General features: G+C 42.9%; 1 protein-coding gene across 2 annotated transcripts in view; it reads right to left on the bottom strand.

The window, feature by feature from the left end:
• Nucleotides 1-20,296, bottom strand: part of INPP5A (inositol polyphosphate-5-phosphatase A) — a 236,767-nt gene that overhangs the window by 106,623 nt on the left and 109,848 nt on the right. For both annotated transcript variants that reach the window (XM_063338975.1, XM_063338976.1), the window contains exon 5: nucleotides 2,208-2,271. In XM_063338975.1, the coding sequence (XP_063195045.1) occupies nucleotides 2,208-2,271 (64 nt within the window). The remainder of the gene's footprint in view (nucleotides 1-2,207; nucleotides 2,272-20,296) is intronic.

The following is a 20,296-nucleotide window of genomic DNA, read 5'->3' on the forward strand; positions in this document are numbered from 1 at the left end:
TCTTGAGAACTGAAAAACAGAGACAATCTTTTTTTCCAAAGACTGTATTCAGTCACATCCAACGGTGCAGTGAATTCTGAAAAGACACAGTGATGTTCCAGGAATATTGAATTGTATATAAACATCTATTTTTTGCATGCTTTTGAGTAGAACCAGAATTTCATAATGATTTTTGTGCAGAGAACGTTTGTATCCATTTGGATTTTTCCTCTGATTTAAGAGCTTAATACACTGTGAAAATGTCAATAGTCATGAGAGAAGAGGCAAGTTTTACATTTCCCCTGAAAGATGGGAGCCTTCAGGGCCATATTTTACAAACACTACACTGGGAGACTGATTCTGCGCTACATTAAGAGAGCAGCGGGTGACTTACAACACCGATTCAGTGTAGCACCCGCTTTCCTTGGATTTTTATTAAGTTTTTTCTTTCCAAGTGATGACTGGGCCAACAACAACTTTAGGAGCATGGTTCACACCTCATTTGGCTTTGCTCAGGTTTTGCTGAGCAAAACGAAGCACTGAACATTTGAAGCGTTTATTTTCTGGAACAAGTATCTGCTTATTTCTTTTATACCGAATTTCTTCCCCTACTCTTCTTCCTTCCATTTTCTCACTTTTTAAAAATTCTTACATTTTCTTTACAGTAGCAAATAAGCTGTCCCTCAACGATTAATAAACCCAGAAAGCTCCTCTTTGCCTAAACCAGCTGTAATGTCACTCTCAGATGTCGCTAGAGCAGGACACCTCTCGTCTACGACCAGCGGGAGGGAACGTTAGGTGGAATTCACAGCAGAACTGCTGGTCTGCCAGCGCTGGTGCCATGAAATAGTGGGCTGAGGAATTAGGTGGGCAGATCCAGTTCCCACACCACTGACACACAAAGTCATTCACAAGGCAAAATGGATAAGCAGTTGGGAACGCTGCCTGCTAATCTCAGATAAAACCATGAGTTTCTTTGCCTCCTTCCCCGGCTGCTCCTCACACCCCGAGGACCCGTGGGCTGTCCACCCCAGGAGGGGTCACACCTTAGACACCCAGCTTCACTGCAACGCCATTCCCTCCAGGGCTTCCACCCTGCACACCGCTCATCCGGTAAGGAACATCCCGTCGTTACCTAGAGTCTGCAAAACTCTTCTGGTCTGGGAGAAAGACCAGGCATGGCCTCTCATCAGAAGCCCCTACATCACTATTGAGTTTTCCAGCCCTCTCTCTCAGAAATAAAACCTACTCTGAGCTGCCTGCGATATTACGGCTGAAATTTTCCCTCAGCATTGAAACCGATGATGACAGGAGGACTTATGTGGGCTAAATCTTCAATTGCTATATACGCAGAAGTACCATTCAAACATTGCAGGGCAGGAAGACGCTGTACCCTCAATTACGTGAGCAGAGAGAACCTGTGTCTACTGAGAACAAAAATAATGAATCTATATAATTAAGACAATTAATTCACTCCATAGTTACCACCATTTCAAGAGTGTCTCAAATTAATGGCACGCTAGATGCAGTACTAATGTGATTCAGCTCAGTAAGCTAAATGAGGCTCAGAAGCTCAGAAGATTTTTGTATTTAATATAAAGACAGTTCTCAACTGTGAAATAACATAAATTTTATATAATCTTTTCTCTATACACTGCAGGACTATACTTCTCTGTACACTTCTATGCACTCAATAATTTGCTATGATACCTCTAATATTTAATGTACATAGCCCAGCATTACTTTTAAACTTCTGAGATTTAGCAAGACCTCCAACCTGATGGATCAATGCGGGTTAAAAACAATGACACTCTCCTACTGACCTGCACTGCTCCCAAGTAATTTAAGCCATAAATCTACCTCAGCTGCTTTGCAAAATGACCATCACTGTTGGACATTCAAGGTCTTGGTTCTTTATCTGATCTACCTGGAAGAACCTTGTGGCCATTCACAGTTCTTCTGAAATCATCAGGGATCTCTACGGATCCAAAGATCCATCTGCACAGGAATGATTAATGCGCCGTTTCTCAACCTGTGGCCGGTCCATTGACTTCTTCTAAGAGGTCTATAAAAGGTAACGTCTGCCATCAATGGACTTGCATGCATTATACAGAAGTCTGCATATCATGGAAAAACTGCTGGGCACCACCAACAGAAATGGTGACAGAAAAGCTGCCCTGATATATAAAGCCAATTGACAATTAACAACATTTAATTCCTTCGCTTACCTTTAAAATCAAACTGGTAGATGTTTTTCAAAGATTCATGGAGAAAGTAAAAACTTCCTAGAGCCTGTAAAAAACAAAAAAATAAGAAATGATAAAAATATCTACTTTGGCTAACTAAAACCAAAAAAGTACCATCCTTTCCAATTAAAAAAAATAAGAAATTAAATACTAATAAGTAAAATTACTAACTTTCACATTTTCTAAGATTTATGAAAATATTTATTTTGTTTGTTGCTTCTCTGAAGTTCCATAAACCACTATAAAGAAGATCCTTAACAGTTGACTGAATGTGGTGAGGGCACAATTACCAGGTGTACTTTTAGAAATACCAAACAGATGGATGCAATTAGTAATACAGACAAGCACCTTTTTAAACACCGAAAACATCCCCACAATTATTTTATTTAACAGCCTGGCAATTTCTGCTTCGCTTTCAGAGCAGAACAAACGCCTCTGGCGAGGGTGCAGTATGGAAAGGAGAAGGGCTGAGGGATGCGGTAGCTGTGGAGAGCCGGTCACAGGTTCTCCATCCTCCTCCCGAGCTGAGCAGAGCGAGAGACTCTGGCAGCCGCAGAGCAGGCCTAACGCTGAGAACCCAACAGGAGCGTTGGCAATATTTGCACACGCTTGTACAGCCTCCCCTGCTCATAAGTGTTCTGACAGTAACTATAATGACTGATGAGTGCAGCACATCCACCTCTGCTAGCCAGAACCCAGAGCAACTGCTGCTCCTGCCTTCGCGTGAAGCCCACAGGGGCAAGTGCTTGCTCACAGCCACAGGATCACGGAATTGCCCAGGCTGGAAGGGACTTTTCAGATCATCGAGTCCAACCATCAACCTGACACCGACTAAAACCACCGCTAAACAACGTGCACACCCAAAGAGAAAGAATATAAAAACATCTAGCAGAGGCTTAGATGTTTGAATACACGCGCCGTTTCTTGATATTGGCATAATGGCTGTGTTTCTAAGTACAAGCGGAAGCAGAGTTTAGTGCATAGTTCAGATTTAGACAGGCCTTATAAATCCTGCTGATCTACTCCTGAGCAACTACTCTCTTTAGTTTTTTTCAACACAGTGGCCTAATCCAACCGCAGAATCTGTTACAGTTTTAATGATTAGTCCGGGACCGAGTAACGCATGTAAACATACAAGTAGTCTCCACTGCACTCAGAAAAGCAAATAAACTCCCATCTCAGCAAACTGATTTTAAAAGCATACCGAAGTCCACCCATATTCAGCAACATATTAGTAGCTCTTCCTTACAAATACTTCAGTAATTTCCTGGTTTCTGAAGATTTCTGAGCTCTCAATCCTCAGTCCATTATTTAAGAAAACAGCTGTGTTCAGGACACCACCCAAGCATTCCCCTTAGGTGCACGGGCACAACCGCTTTGGTCCCAGCGTGGACAAGAGCTCAAATGGCATCTTCAGAGCGATCATCGTGCAGGGTGTGCCGGTGAGAAGGCAGTCAGCCTCCTGTGGGTGGGACAGCCCTTTTCTCTGCCACGGCGTTCCCAGGAGATAGGAGGAAATGCCCCCAAGCTTCCCACGCCTAATAACCACGTATCCCTCATTTTCCGGGTCCCCACTCTCAGGCTTCTGGGATCCAGCTTACAGAGGGCTGAGCAGCCGGCACTAATGGCACTAATGGCACTGTGCTCCGAGCACACACTGTCCCAGTGGAGGGAAAATAATGCTCGTTGCAATCACAGTGTCTTACGCAAGTGAAACAGAGAAATGATGATCTGAAGTGCAAGACACCATCTAGCCCGGAGGGGGCTCTCGAACACGGCAGGTAAAATGCCCGTGGTCACACACGGGCAGCAGGTTGCCCATGCAGAACCTGCAAGGGCTGGAGAAGGGCCCGGGGCTGCTGCCCTTGGCCAGATGCCCCATGGCTCACCACATCAGGAGGAGCTGGCCACCCCTCTCCTGGTCCAGTACCTGCACCCAGACAGGACCTGGCACATCCCAGCCTGGCACGTTGTACCTGGACTGCTTCTGAGAAGGCAAGAGGCAACACAGAAAGACAACCCTGTCATCTCAGAAAGGACGACTCCTCCACCACAGCATCTTCCAGGGTTTGCAAGTTACAAATTTAGGCCACGGCTGACACACAATTTTCTAACTTGCACCTAAAAGTCTCTGCAGAAGAGGCGTCCACCACCTCCCGATGCAGCCTGCCAGAACATTTCCCTGTCCTGGAGCTTACAAAGTTTCCTCAAGACGGACAATCCCGTTCGCCGTCCTGCCACCGCCTCTTCTTGCCGTGCTCACGGCAGTGACCCTGCACCTCCTCCGGCCCAGCCCTGAGGGGGGGCTGCCGACACGGGTGCTCGGGCTGAGACCATCCCCTCCTGCCAAGACTCCACCTGCACACGCTGTGCGCTTGCTGCTTGCTTTTACTTCTTCACAGTCCTATAATACACTGTCTTCCTCCAGTTAATGAGAGGAAATTTACGTATTAGAAGAGAGTAAAGGAAAATCAATCGAGAAAGTTGAAAGTAGTGCAAACAGGCTTTGTAGCAGAATATAAAAAATGTATAAATTATAAATGAGAACTTGATGAGCCTTTAAATACATCTGACGACCTCCACAGACGTTGAGAGGGGAAAAAGGCAGCAGCCTGCCACCGGATGAACTCTTACTGAGAAGTAGAAAAGAGGCAACGCATTAAACAAAAAAGGATGATTTAGCTTCATTTTGTTTTTTACTCCTATAACGACAGAGACCCTCCTGGCAGAGTAGTGTTTTGGTTCAGTGACTGCTGCATTATTTATGAGACGCTGCACATCCAGAGATTAAACATTTGCTGATTTGTCAAAAGCACAAACATGGGGTCCTGCCCATCTCCTTGACATATTAGGCCATCCAACAGAAAACACTGTCACACATTTAATTGATGAGTACACTTCCCTGCGACTCAGTCAGCTTCCTTTAGGCCTTTGGTTGGCTTTTTTATAACGTGGGGGAGGCAAATAAGAAAATGCAGGAGACACTCTTGCAGAGGACTCAAGGTTAACTGTCCTGCAACAAGGACACGCTGCCAGAAAAAAATAAATCCTGATACCAGATAAAAACGTTGCCACCTGATATTTAATTTCTGACTGAAGAAATGTCATTAGCAATAGAAAATGCTGCCATCTCAGGCTTAACTTTCACTATACTCTGGCCTTTCGATTTTAAAAACAGGAGATTATTCTTAAATAATATATTTACAATTAAACATACAGTTAAACAATATGTTTACAGAGAGGGTTTTTTTATAGTGTATTTTATCTCTTTGAGAGCTAAAACTAGACAAAAGTCTGAAAACCACGTGCAAGCTGCAGATAAAATTCAATTGTTGAACTTGAAAGTAACTCCTAAAAAGTCCGCAATTAAAACAACAGACGAAAAATACACAGTGTCGCAACTTCAGATTTTGTGGAAAGGCAGCAAATTCTATGTTAACAGTGCCCGATTCTTTGAATGCACATAGGCACTGCTCAGATGCATTGTCTTCAAGGAAAAGCTATTTTCAGAATCCTCCTGATAAAAGCAAGTCCCAGTGAGGCTGATCCAAACCAGGGTCATGGGACGGGGCCAGGAGCCGGGCCCCGCTGCGGTACCCTCGCTGCCCACGGGCTCCGGAGGTCAGTGACAGCAATGGGTGCCTAAACACTGCTCGCACGGGCGGGCGTCTCGCCATGTGGTTCTCTATCACAGAATTTCACCTTATGCATAAGCATCTCATATTCTTAACATCGATGCATTTTATACACACACGGTTTTTGTCCTACTGAAATCAGTGCAATCAAGTATTTAGTAGAGTACTTCTGGGTGGAAGGACACTACAGCTGAGCTCTCACCTGCTTATTTATTTAGAGCGCTGACCTCAGATAAAAGCTTACAATGTAAGTATTATATCAAATTTAAATAAGTTGAATCTGATATGTGTATATATATATATATATTACAAAAAAAGGAAAGAATAAACTGCTGGACGAGTTCTCACAGTTATAAAATCTGATTAAATATGATTACTCTATTTTACCAGAAGCTATTATCAACTTAATAGAGTACATTAAAGTCATGCTCTCTGGACCTGAGTCTCTTCCCCAGTTCCTACTCCTTTCTGAATTCTGGTCCATCTCTTTCTTCAATGCACAGGGCAAAATCTGACATATATAAAGATAACACTTTGTTATACAATATTACTCTGTAAGAACTCAGTATAATACAGCCTTTTTTCAGCTCCATAAATAGTCTTCAGAAGAAAAAAAATGAGCCTCAGCAAGCACCTGCAAAACATCATCCCAAATGCCTCAAGTCTGAAAAATTTAAAAAAGCAAATGAAAAAGGGATACTGGAATGGGAAATCCTGGGCTGCATCAGTAACATGGCCAGCCCAGCCTACCTATAACATTTAAATACTGCTTTTAAGGGAGCTTTTCTTCTTCTCATGACCTGGGACAGTAGCATCACGCAGGCTGGAAGGGACCTTTGGGGTCTCCTGACCAACCCACGTCCAAAGCAGGGCTGACACCTGCCCGCCCAGGGCGTTGTGCAGGGCTGCAGACTGCCTCCCCTTCTCAGGGCTGTTCCAGCGACTCACCACCTTCAGGGTCAACTTCTTTCCCTCCATCCTCATTGGAACTCCCCTTGCCACAGCTGAGACGGAAATGTAAGGCTAACGAAAAAAAATTATTTGGAAATAGTGACCTGTCCAAATCAGGCACAAATGATTTTAACGACAGGTGAAAATTTAGGTAACAGGATTATGAATTCTGAAGTTTCTCTATGTAACATGCCAATGAGTAAACCAAGAAGAACCAAGATGCTCTAAAAACTGTTTTACTTAGATGTCATAATTCTATTACAAATAGTACTGCCACTTGTGCTCAAGCTACAACTTGCTGAACATCCTGATTTTCTCACTTACAGTTTTAATCTCATTTTTAAAAAGTAATTTTGAAGAATTATGCAGAAAAAGTTTGGTTTGATAGTCTACATTTGTAGCACTGAGTGTCAACTAATTGCGCACAAAGAATCTCTGATAGTGATTAAGTAACACTGTGCAGTTTCAGGAACCGATACTGCTAACGTTAAGATAGGCTTTGACCGTGTAATTCTAAACACACCATTGAAAAGAAGCACAACTGTAACGGAATGGAAATTACGGCTATCACTATCTTCCGCATTGTTATAGACTTAATCAGGTTTATGTACATAAATGTTAACTTGTAAAAATGATGGAGTGCAGTTATAATTCACTGCCCTAACACAATTACATATAAGTAAAAAGAAACTTTCTTTCAGGGCCTAAAGCCTAGGCCCTTTTGTTGAGGAGATTATATTAATCCAATTTATTTCCCATAAAATGACAGTTTAACAACAAAGTTAAATGATATTAATTCAAAGTCTAGAACTTTGATTTATTTTCTTATTTACAATTTTAATATTCTTTGGAAAAAGTAGTGGCATTCAGTACAGTAGTACATACAGTACCTAAGTAATACCATACAGAAACACATTACAAATTATAAACTACCCCGTAACCCCGATAAACTACAAACAGTTCAACTTTTAAAAATTTCAACGTAAAGAAAGAAAACTATTATTTGTTCCACTTCAAGGATTGCTGAAATCGATTACTTCTGCTGTTAGCACAAATTCTATGCCACTTGTAAGCAGGTGCTTCTACTACAACGCAACCCCAGAAGCTGTGTTATGCATTGTAGCTTATTCCTCAATTTATTACGTATTGTACCTTATTCCTCAGTTTGTCGTGGATTATACCTTGCTTCCTCAAGTTTCTGCTACATCTACGTCAGTGACTGCAGAACAGTGAATCAGCAAATGTGCAAATATCTAAGCCCTCTTTACGACAGTCTTTTTAGGGTAGAAGCCTGAAAAATAACAGGCAGTGAGGGTCACCGGTGCTGGCTTTATGGTACGCTCGGGGAGGTGCGTGTTGAGCAGCAGCAGCAGCGCCCCGGACACTGCCGCAGTCATCCCCTGAACGGATCAATCTGACGACCTTCACCGGGAGCATTCAGAGCAACCCCATGTCTGAGAGAAGGGCTCAGACACAGCGGGCAAGCTCCTGCTCGCCGCTCTGAGCCCCAGTCGCAGCACGGAATGGACAGGAGATGGTGTGTGCTCTGCCGCATGCGTAACGTCTCACCAGAACGAGGGGAAGGGAGCAGCCACAGTCTCCTCTGCTTGATTTTCCAAGCAGTCTGCAAACACATCCTAGTCACGGAACCTGTATTTCAGTAGCCCCATCGCAGCGTGATGGACAGACAGCTCATGGGTTGGCTCAGATCAGTTGTTCTTAATTTGCCATGCCAACCTGCCAACCCTTGGGTCTGTAACTACACCAAATCACCTTGACTTCAGGAATACCAGAAGCTTCTCAAAGTCCAGGAAGATACACACAACCCCTCGGCCTCAGGTGGTCATGGCGACCACATGTGTAACCCTCTGGACTGATGAGCCGGGTGGCTTTCTGCCTTGCTAGCAAAGCCAGGAGCTGGCAAAATAGAAAGGGCTGTATTGGAGTCTGAGTCGCCCAGTTACTCCTGTAAGAACCTACACAATTCAAAGAAATACCCCTGGCCATGAAGAAATACCACACGGACACAGCTGGTAGCTCTATTTAAATTTCTTCACATTCTGCTTTATAGAGATGTTTAAGCCCTGTAAATAGGTATGAATACACATATACGTACACCCTAGCTAAAAGAGCAGAAAGCATCATGGTGAAAAGTCAGACTGGACAATCATGAAAAACAGTCATTTTTAGCTTGGCCAAGTAGCTTAGAAATGCACCAGAATGTTAAAACTGGTTGCTGATTATTCTTCTGTCTCCCCTGTATGTTGTAACTAAGCAGCTTTGCTTTAACACCCCTAAAATCGATCAGTTAGACCTGCACACAAAATCCTACAGGTAAACTGGCGAAAATTTCCTTTGTGAACTCCTAGAAACTCTTTCAATATCGTAACACTAACTGTAGAGTACAGAGTCAAACACATCCCGGCTTCCGAGAGCTTTTGTGAGAACAGCCCTTGCGGAAACGTTCAGGAACTCAGTGAAAAGGCCAGGGGATTATCTCACAGCAATGCTGTTATTAACAAAATGCCTTTTTTCAGGACTGACAGAAGTACCTGACTGTTATCACCGCACGCACGCACAGAGCTGTACTGCAACTGTAGAAACAGCAAATTCAACTTACAGGCAGCGTATGTTAATTAGAAGAGCTTTGCATCTCCCCCCCAAAATTATCACAGAGAAAAAACTAGATATGTTCTCCCTGTTAGTAGACTGAAGTTAAACATTCTCTGCTTTAAATTAGGTTCCAGAATGATACTCAGTACAATATTACAATATTGGAAATGTCTGTCATTATTCCCTGCCAAAAGACTCATGTGGAAAAACTGGTCGTGATGGCAAGATAAACAAATTGGCTCTGATGGATTACACATCTGGCATTATTAAAAACGCTATTCCTTTCGTTATACAGAAATCTTGACACAAAAGTCTGAAGATTAAAAGAGCTATAGTATTTTTAACAGCCAATTGGCATGATTTCTTTTTAAAGTATCTCGTTTCAACTGTGGAAATTTAATGCATAAAGGAAATACCTGAATAAAAGTTTAATTACTGTACAGAGTAAACATTTACTGCATTACCTCACTAAATGTGATACAGCTAATATATAAAAATTGCTTTAAATAAATTGAAAATAAATTGCCAATGATGACACAGAAACTGTAATTCATGTAGTCATAAAATCCATAATTAGCTTTAATGAATTTTTAAAGTCAAAGTTCAACCCAACTTTTTCAATGTTTAACCTACTATATCAATACAGTTCAAGGAACTCATTTATCATCGAAGATGACAATGTCTGAATATTAATCGGCGTGGGGCTCTGCTGACAGGAAGGCCTTATCTCCCACCAGTCCTTCGGCCGACGCTGCCTGTCCGCACCAAGCTTGTCACACCTGATATTATCGATTACCTGCCTGTTTTGCTAACAACAATTAAAAGCATATTTTACATATTTATAAACCCAAACATCAAGCGCACGTATGATTTTCCCATTAGTAAAATGGAGTCTATTAGCTGCCACATTTCAGTCAGGGGAAACACAGCAAATGAGAAGTTGCAGTGACTCCAGACAGGAAGACAATAATTTCACATAAAAGCGCTGTTATCGGGTACTATACGGGGACGCCTTATCTGCACCCATTTACGTCGCAATGAAGCCTGAGAGACTTCAAACAGAAAAACCTGACATGGCAAAGGGCACAGGCCCAACCTCCCCGTGGCCTCTCCAGGGAGGCCGCAGGCCCTGACTATGATGGGGCCACCATGAGGTGGGGGGTGCCCAGCGCCCCGGCACCCCCCGGCCAGCCCACAGCCCCTCTCCCTGGCCCAGCAGCCCGGGCAGGGCCATGTGCGGAGTGTCCCGTCCCGTCCCGTGGCCGGTGGGGCCACTCGGTAGCCAAGGTCGATCCCGGCCACCCCCCGACACGCTGCCAACAGGGCACAGCCACAGCGAAATGGCTCCCGAATTCTGCCAGGACACTAGCCACAGGCGAGCCTGGGTTCCTGTGGCAATTTAGAAACATGTAGTGAAAACACCTGCCCTTAGTTTGCTGTAAACAAGTTAATTTTCATACAATTGCCACTTTCCAAGAAGTGAAGAAAGGGCACAGCAAAAGGGCAGGCTGGCTTGACACATCCAAATAGCGACCGGCGCGGTAACTACAAATAACGAGCGATGTTAAAGTATATGCTTGTCAACTCTGTTCATAGGCTACTTGATCCAGCATAGCTAAATTAGCACTAAATGTCTATTATTCATTCAAGGTTAAAAAACCAGGCTGGGTACACAGATCAACTCATTATAAAATAGTCTATCACTTTTTATTTGCAAACAAATGAGGTGTCCAGCAATTTATCATTTCCTGAATTAGACTTATCAGCTAAAGTACATACAATTAAACTGCTATTGAGCTTCCCCCAAAAGGCCTCGTCTACCTGGCGCACAGACAGCCGGAGCCTGGACCAGACCATTCCAAACAATTACGCACTGCTTCTGCGCCTTCCTATCTCAAACACGGGTATCGCCTTCATTTCAACAGTATTTGAATAATTACACCTTTAATAAAGTGGAAAAGTGAGCGGGCTCCAAATATTCAGTGACAAAATCTCTCTTGGCATAGTGTAACTTGGTCTGTATTAAAAATATCTGCTTAGTTACACGTGATACTCTCGTTAAAGCAAATGGAATTACTCACTTGAGAAGAGTAAAACCACTGCCGGATTGGTATTGAAGACTCTCTTACTCAATAAAACCTAAACCAATGTTACGTATCACAATATACACATACCTATGTGGTAAAGAGGCACCTTGAGGTACCACAACTTGCGTGCACAATTGCTAGAATCTTTACCAGTTTCTCCAGTGACCGCTCCCCAATTAAGTCAATGCTGCTGAAGCAGCGGAGACTTCTGAGAGCAGAAGCCTGCAGGAACAGCTGGTGGGGAAAAAAGGGGATCTAGCACTGGGTCTACCCGAATCCTGATTATTTGTTTCCTGCAGTTGTATTAGACCCATACCTGCAAAAGTACTTCTGGATTTCTAGATTAATTTCCACATGCTGGTTTTGACTTAAAAAGTTCTAATTTGTTTGTCATCTATTTATTTCATGGACCTGCCAATTTTTCTGACTCTCTGGGCTGTACCGTTGCAGCTAGGCAGTGAGGTTACACTTCTGACTGCACTTTGTGTCAGCTGAATAACCTCACACTTCCCATGTTTGCAGCTTCAATAAGCTGTCAGAACATGCAATGTGATTTCTAACCATCCTCAACTAATTTTAATGCCACAACCTCTCCTCTGCCCCTGTACTCGGCACTGGTGAGGCCCCACCTCGAGTACTGCGTTCAGTTTTGGGCCCCTCGCTACAAGAGGGACATTGAGGTGTTGGAGCGTGTCCAGAGAAGGGCTACAAAGCTGGTGAGGGGCCTGGAGGACAAACCTCATGAGGAACAACTGAGGGAGCTGGGGTTGTTTAGCCTGGAGAAGAGGAGGCTGAGGGGAGACCTTATCACCCTCTACAACTCCCTGAAAGGAGGTTGTAGAGAGATGGGGGCTGACCTCTTCTCCCTGGTGACAAGTGATAGGACGAGGGGAAACGGGTTCAAGTTATGTCAGGGGAGGTTTAGATTGGATATTAGGAGACATTTTTTCACTGAAAGGGTTATTAAACATTGGAACAGGCTGCCCAGGGAGGTGGTGGATTCACCATCTCTGGAGGTGTTTAAAAAAAGGGTAGATGGGGCACTGAGGGACATGGTTTAGAAGTGGCTCTTGTCAGGGTAGGCTAAAGGTTGGACTCGATGATCTTAAAGGTCCCTTCCAACCTCAACAATTCTATGATTCTATGATTCTATTAAGTTGTAGTTGAGCAGCACCAGACATACCTTTAACTTCCAGCACTGCTTCCTCACTCTTTTCCTTCTTCTTTCTTCAGAAGTTAAGTGTGACACCAATAACAACTGAACTATCAAGAGGAATAGTCACTATATAAAGTTACCACTAAAAAAAATCCAAATAATTTAAAAATAAATTCTGGGGTTTTTTTGTTTTTAAAATAGTTGAATTAAATGTAATTCAGGAAACAACTGATCCAGGAGTGTTTATGTATAGTTTTATAGCTTGTACTGTTTATGTCTGGACTTATTACCAAGATTTAGATATTTTCAAATGAGTTTATCTGTTCAGGTTTCTAAAAAGGTTGTGACCTGTCTACGTGACAGATTGGAGTAACTGTTTTAGAAATGCCAAGATATCTAAATCCCAAATCCTTCAGATGCTTAATCAAGAGACCATCATAAAAAAATAGCTTGCTTGCAGACCTGGTCTTTATGGATACCTCAGAGAGGTCTCTCTGCTAAGAGCAACCATCAATAGTACATTTTCTGGAAAAAAAAGCAAAGTCCCAGGAGCTTTCATTTTCCTGTTCTGAAGACTAAAAAAATAAGTGATCTTCAGCTAATGTGATCCACCTCTACTACTTTCTCTTTATAATTTCTTTTCTGCATCAATATAGCAAATGAAAAATCAGATTCCATTTTAAAAGATTCTTTGTGACTAGTTAATTTAAGAAGAAAAGAAAAAATTAAGAAAAAATCTGAGCTATGTATAAACATGCCTGGTAAGTAGATGAATGATACATATGTAACCTACCATGCTGACACAGAATATTTAATACTACTTTTGATATTGACATCTTAACTACAAATCAATTCGATTAAAAAAAAAACCATACAGAGGTTCTTTTTCCTAAAACAAAGATGACTGACAGACCAAGGAGCCAACAAGATTTAAGGAAAGTGTATGTATGCTGAACAGTTAAAAAAAAGGCCACTTATCAATATTCCTGAAGTCAGAGTAGAACCTTCACAAAGTCATTAATCACCCTGTTATTTAATATTTCTATTACAGAAGCACTCTAGAGGCCCCCAATCAGGATAAGAGGCACGCAGCTTGGCTCCGCACCAATACGAAAAGGCGGTTGCCTGAATGCAGGATTCAAAACCATAATTCAGGGCCACACTGAATCCTGCCCCAGCACCTTTTCCACGGCCTGACTGCAAGAAGCGCGTGGGATCAAACCACCAAAGCCTCTGCCAAGGACCCCGCCGGTGGCTGCAAAGCCAGAAAAAGGACACGGCAGGGCTCTGAACATTCACCGGCTCTTCAGTATGGGAAGAGAGAGAAATAAAATCTAATTTCTATCTGTAAGCATAGCAGACAGAATAAGTGTACCTAAAGAGAGATATGCAGTTAAATGCTTAAGTAACTTAACTGTTATTTCAGTTATTTCTTGACAAACACAGATCAAAATATTGTATGAAGAGCCAGATTTATCCAGTGGATAACTGGTAACAGTTCATGAACCGAGTCTCGGGCTGCAGAAGATAACACAAAAGTGCAGAATACTACTTTTCAGGAAGCAAGCTATATTTTATATTCTATTTCATGTTTATTTTTTTAATCATTTTAGGAGTGTAACCAATAGCAACAGGGATCAAGGTAGCACTTCATCTCTTCCAGAAATGTATTCCTTATTCCCATGTACTTCTGTCCTCCCAGTGCTGCACGAGCGAGTGCACCACAAGCCCCCAAAGGGACGCAGCCGTGAGAAGGCAGCGCGCTCTCAGCATGCCACACAGGAGGGACAGCCACCACTGGAGATGCGGGCACGCAACTGTGATGGTGGCACATCATCCGGAACCACATTAACAACTCCCATCTCCCACGTAAAAGGCTTGCTCACACTGAGAAAAGGCCATCAGGATTAGAGAATTAGATCCTGTCCTACAAGAAGTGACTTTTAAAGGAGGCTGCCTCTGTACCCCAGCAAAACAAAGCAAAGCTGCAAATAAACCAGAGCCGAGGAATAGCACTGGGGAATGGAAAGGACTAAAGCTGAAGAGCAACACTGACACAGGACAAAGCGGATGCAGACTGAACAGAAATTAAGCTGGACTAGTTGCAGGTGTCCGATCACCACAAAGAGACCTAGTCCATGGGCTGTCCTCCTGGGAGCGTTCCCCTGATCAGCAGGGGCAGAAGGGAGATGCTGTGAGGGCAGAATTCCTGACTAGTTCTGAAGCAAAACTTGACAGATGTACGTGAGCCCAGCAAGAAAATCTGGGTAATTTCTTCCAGTCTTTTTGCTGCTACAGATCAGTGCTCACTCTGTACAGCCAAGCCCGACAAACAGCCGCAGTGGGGCAGTGAGTTGTACCCGGAGAGCTCTGCACGGCGCTCGGGCCGGCAGGCAGAACAAGCAAAGCTCTGCTCGAATCCCGAAGTGCTCCTGCAGCCGGTACGGCGGCTGATCCCTGCTGCGCCCTCACAACCAGCCACCAGTCCCTCCCAGCTGCGTTACACGAGACAGGATTTGCCTTTGCAGTGCTACTGGAACTGGGATGCAAGTTGGATGGCTTCTGATCAGACGGGAGGGCCTGCTGGATATCTAACATCTTCCGTATTTTTCTTCTACTAAAAAAAAGTGCTTCATTTTGTAGGAGACTGGTGAGCTGGATGACTCTTACCACGTTTACTTGACTCTAAATAATTTTAATTTTAAAAACTTTAAATCAATTTATATTTCACTGATATATTCTTACATAATACACTCAAGATGGCAAATTCAATTTGATGAGGAGGCATTAATGCCCATTTCATTTAGTATTATACAGGTCATCTCCAAATAGGAAGGTACCATGTGGTAAAAGGTTGTATTTAGCGTGTCACAGTCACTGGTGGTTGTTTTGTGTCTCAAAGAACCTTTGTAACTGCCTCAAAATAAGAGATGATTGATTTACAAAGTACCAAATTTCAAATTTCATATTCTAGGACTAAACATCAAATAATTGGACAAAGCTGTCCCCCTGTCTGACCCATCACAATCAAGCCCCTTTCAAGGTTGACTGCCTGCATAAGAAATATGTGCATAATTTCATTTTGTCTCCTGTCCAACATCCAATGTTAGAAGTTAATTAAATTGCTTGTCCATTGTATTCATCCACTTACAAAGTTAATGATATTCTGTTCCTGAATTAAAGAGAATTTTATAAAGCCTGCACTATGGAACCTGGCATGCTGTACACTGAGGAGCTGAACTCTGTCATGGTTCCTGATTGCAGCTCTCCTAATTAGGAAACAAAATGAATGTTTCTGTGTCTGCCAATGCAGAGGACAAGTCATTCCAACAGCGAGGGTAAATGCTTCGTACAATAGCAACTTAATAATATCTCATGTTTGACTATAATAAATTCTGCAGGATTAATAAACCTGTTAAATTTTTAAATTACCATAACAAAGATGAACTGCAGTGTAACAAGACAGCCTTAAAAAAAGGGACGCAGGTTTGAGGGAGAGAACAGCTTCTTGCAAGGGCATCAACCCTGAGGACACTGAAATCACCGGATTCGCATTCTTGCATGAGAAGAAGACCGAAAACATAATGATACAGCAATCTATGGGAGCCAGCTGGGAAGCCAGAATTAATAATTTAAACGATACTACTCTTGTGCTTTTGGCCTAGATACAAAGACCTGGTACCCGTGCAGCAGCCTTTCTGAGCAGCCGTACAATCGGGAGCGTAATGCAGTTGGAAATCAGGTCCCTGTTAACGGCAAACCTCTGCAGTCCAGGAGAGCCGCGGGAGCCATCGTGTGAGTCAAAGCTGGGGTGAAGCACAGCCTACCTGCCGCATGACAAAAGACAACCGCGTGGTCAAGGGAAACCACCAGAAACCACCAGAACTGCCCTGCACAGAACCACTGTTTTAAGACACTCTTTTCCGTATTCAGCAAGATGCAGCTTCCCATGGCGCAGGTGACAGGAGACGTCTTACCTCAGCATTCCCAACTGCTGCCGCCCAGATTCTGGCCGTGCGGCAGTGGGAGGACGGCGGCACACACGGGCATCTCGCCGCTGCCTTTCCCAGCCCCGCACAGGAGCCCAGAGCCATGGCCCAGCCCGGGCAAGCAGAGCGGAGGCCGGTTGTGCTCTCGGGAGATCATCCCATGTGGGGTCTGGGTGGCGTGGCTTTGGGTGACGCCACTTGACGCATCCACAGCTGTGCAGAACCACTCCATCGGGTCACACGTTACCAACACTCCGAAGGGTGCGTTCAACCAGCCAGCACCTCTGCAAACACCCACCGTCGCCATCAAAACCTCACCTACCGTGACTCCAGGTTACGGCGTACAAAACCCACAGCGCCGTGCTCTTTAGTCAGCGCAATCGTATGGGAACCCAAGCATGGGACGGCAAAACAGCACCCATTTGCTGCACAGAAGAGAATTCCGGAACCTCTGTATTGCCGAGCCCCGGGGCGATGGTACCGGGGCTGCAGGGAATGTGCTCGTAACCCTGCTCTTAACACCCTCCCTCAGCCTGTATTCTCAGGTTCCGCTGTAACGTGCCCAAAAGGTCTGAAATCTCTAAAAACACTATGAAAAAGTTAAGGTTTTCAGTGCCTATTTCTGTCACCACAGTCATGTATTTAACAACAAATACAGTGAGAATTGGCCATATTTGAAAAACAGAATCTCTACTGACTTTTACCGACTTAATACAACATATTTTACCTTAAAAAACAGGAAAACTGTCTCTCTCCCAGCTTTTCTTTGTCTTTTATCCAATGCTGTTAATACAGAGCGTTGGTATTAAAAATCAAAGTGTTCCTTCACTGACACCTGATTCAGTGCACTCCATACATGGCCACTTCAGTGAGAAACAAAGACGCATATTATAAGGTTTTTTGAATTATTACTGCTAACAAGGGGCCAAACCCAGTATTTCCTAAAAGGCTTCACTTCACTGGAACGAAGAGCAGTATGACTTATGTGATTAGATATTATAAGCACTTGCACCCTTTGCACCAGTTGCTGCACTGATTCCATAAAGGCATAATAATATAAAACAAAGCAGCAATAATACAATCTTTTAAGCTTCCTCCATCAAAGTTCATTAAAAAAACTGAAAATTGAGTTAGGAAGAATCATAAAAAAATTTTCAGTGTATGCAAGCTAAAATAAGAGCATACAGGAAAACACATCCAGCATATTTGGTTTAGTGAACATAAGAAAAGGTCAGGATTACTGCAAAGACAATAATTTTCTGGCAATACATAGAATAATTATATGTAAAAGAACAGAATGCCGGCTGCCATTTTGCATTTCTTCATGTACATTTAGGAGCAATGCTTTGTGATAATTCATTTTAAACTATACTCAGCATTTTCTTCAAGTGGTCTCATTTCCAAAATAAGGCTACATTTACCAATCCAAAAGATGTATTTTGACTAATGTAACTTTTGTGAATTGAAACTCCTTAAGTAGCATTGGCAAATCAATAAGGACATAAAGATGTAAAGCTTTTCTTTATGAAATAAACCAAATTATACTCTTCTAATCTAAATACTCAGTCAAGTCACTTGATAATTAAATCAAGTGGAAAACCTGCCTTGTTATTAAAATCTCTTCAGAACGTCCATGCAAGTTGGAGCATGCACATAAATAATACATATTATTTATATTTCTACCTTTCAGAACTTTTCAATTTCAATTAAAATGCTGTAATTTTTATTGGAAATTGCATTACATGCATGATAGATATAAGTTAATTAAAGGACAATCAATTCTAAGAGATGGCCAACAATGAACCTAAACAGTTTACAAATTACCTACTGTCATTCAACCGGAGCATGCAGTGTCTGTGGACAATTATAGAAAAGCTTTAATTGATTTTTAAAATTTCAATAATCCGGTACATTTTGTACATTTACATGTACTCTGCTTGTACTCAGATTTTTAGAATTAAAGTAACTGCTGGAAACAGCAATGGAAACTCCTGGTGTCACGTGGAGCTCGGGTCTGAAGTTCAGCAAAACGCTGACATTCCGTATACACCCCAAAACAGCCATATCTACATCTCAAATTGTACAAATGCCTGTTTTATGTGGTATAATGCTTTAAGCTAATCATATTTTTAAAGAAACATGTTCCTGACTAATTACAATTAAAAAAAACATTTAGCACACTTACTTGAAGTTTGTTACATACATGCAGGTACCGTTGCTCTGATGGCACACAAGAACGTTTTTCTCTTTAAATTCTGGCAAGCCATGGAGCAAACTGAATTACTCACGACAAAACTGGAAGCTGTCCCCTCTGACTCGCTGGTAACACAGGCAGCAAACAGTAGAACTCGTTAAAGCTCTTTTGTCTCAACATCCTAAAAAGCCTGAATAAAGAGAGTTTTACTGTGGCCTATCTCTACTGTTTCCTCCTTGTTGTAGAATTGGGAGATCTGACGAGTCTCAGAGAACCAGTAACGAGAGCAAAGACGAAGCAAAGGCCTGATGTCCAGCAAAGGTATCTTCTCCACACGGACATCCCAAAGACATTACTTTGCGCTAGTAAAAGAAATTCCAGCAATTCTGCTAATCTAGTAAGGCGCTTGCTGACGTTCTGTTCCTGAGCAGATCATTCCTTTTGTGAGGCCACTCCTGTGTCAGACAGACACCAGACATACAGTCAGAAGAAAGAAAATGCTGGCTCCCACCTTCTGATCTACTTCTACCTGTGTGAGCACTGAGACGAACAAGGCGTTAGGATGAATGTGCCTTATTCTGCCACCTCCCTGGGCATGCCAGCTTGAGATTTATCCTGAAGCAGAAACCCAGCTTCATGGCAGGAGGATCTTGGAAGGATGCCACCCGCCCTTCTGCAAAACTTCATTTCACAAGAGAACACCACAGACAGTGTAGGAAGAAACGGTTAGAAGCGTGCTTGCCATTTCTTGCTTGGAACTGTAATTCATTATTTCTATTAATGCTTTACCTTTCAGAGTCTCAGATGGACTTTCAGCTATTGAATTGTCACAACGGAATCCATGGCGTTGTGCTAGAAACAACAATACCGTTGTGCTCAAAGGCTTCCCATCTTAATTTGTGGGGTTTTTTTCCCTACAAAAGCAGCATTTGAATACCCACGCCTGACTTTAAAAAAAAAAAATCTAAAAAAGAAACATAAAACCAAATGTCTCTACAGAGCATAGGAAAAGTGATTTTAAGATACTTCAGTTACAGTCTGTCACCACTGCCTTGCGCACATCCTACTTTTGGCCTTCCTAGCATCACCACATACCATCAGTTTCTAGCTTTGAGCTAGTAAATGATAATCTATTTAAACATGTCAAGAACAGCACCGCATCACAGAAACAAAGCTCATGGCTCTGTAGCGTGCTCTTTGATCATAGGAAATTTGATAAAAGGTAGTACAGGAGATGAGAAGTAAAAGCCTCCAAACTTGCACCTGCGGCCTAACCGTACTAAAATTTTCAATGGAATTAATTTAAGCTATGTTCATCCTCGGTATGATGTCAATGCTTTTGACTGAAATGGCAGCTGGGGATGCCACGGCACCGAGCGGGGCCACTGTGGGCCAGGAGATGGCTTTGACAACTCAGAAGACCAAGGCCTCGACTCAGGCGATGGG

Source organism: Chroicocephalus ridibundus, chromosome 6 (assembly GCF_963924245.1).
Source record: "Chroicocephalus ridibundus chromosome 6, bChrRid1.1, whole genome shotgun sequence".
NCBI classification, from domain to species: Eukaryota; Metazoa; Chordata; class Aves; order Charadriiformes; family Laridae; genus Chroicocephalus; species Chroicocephalus ridibundus.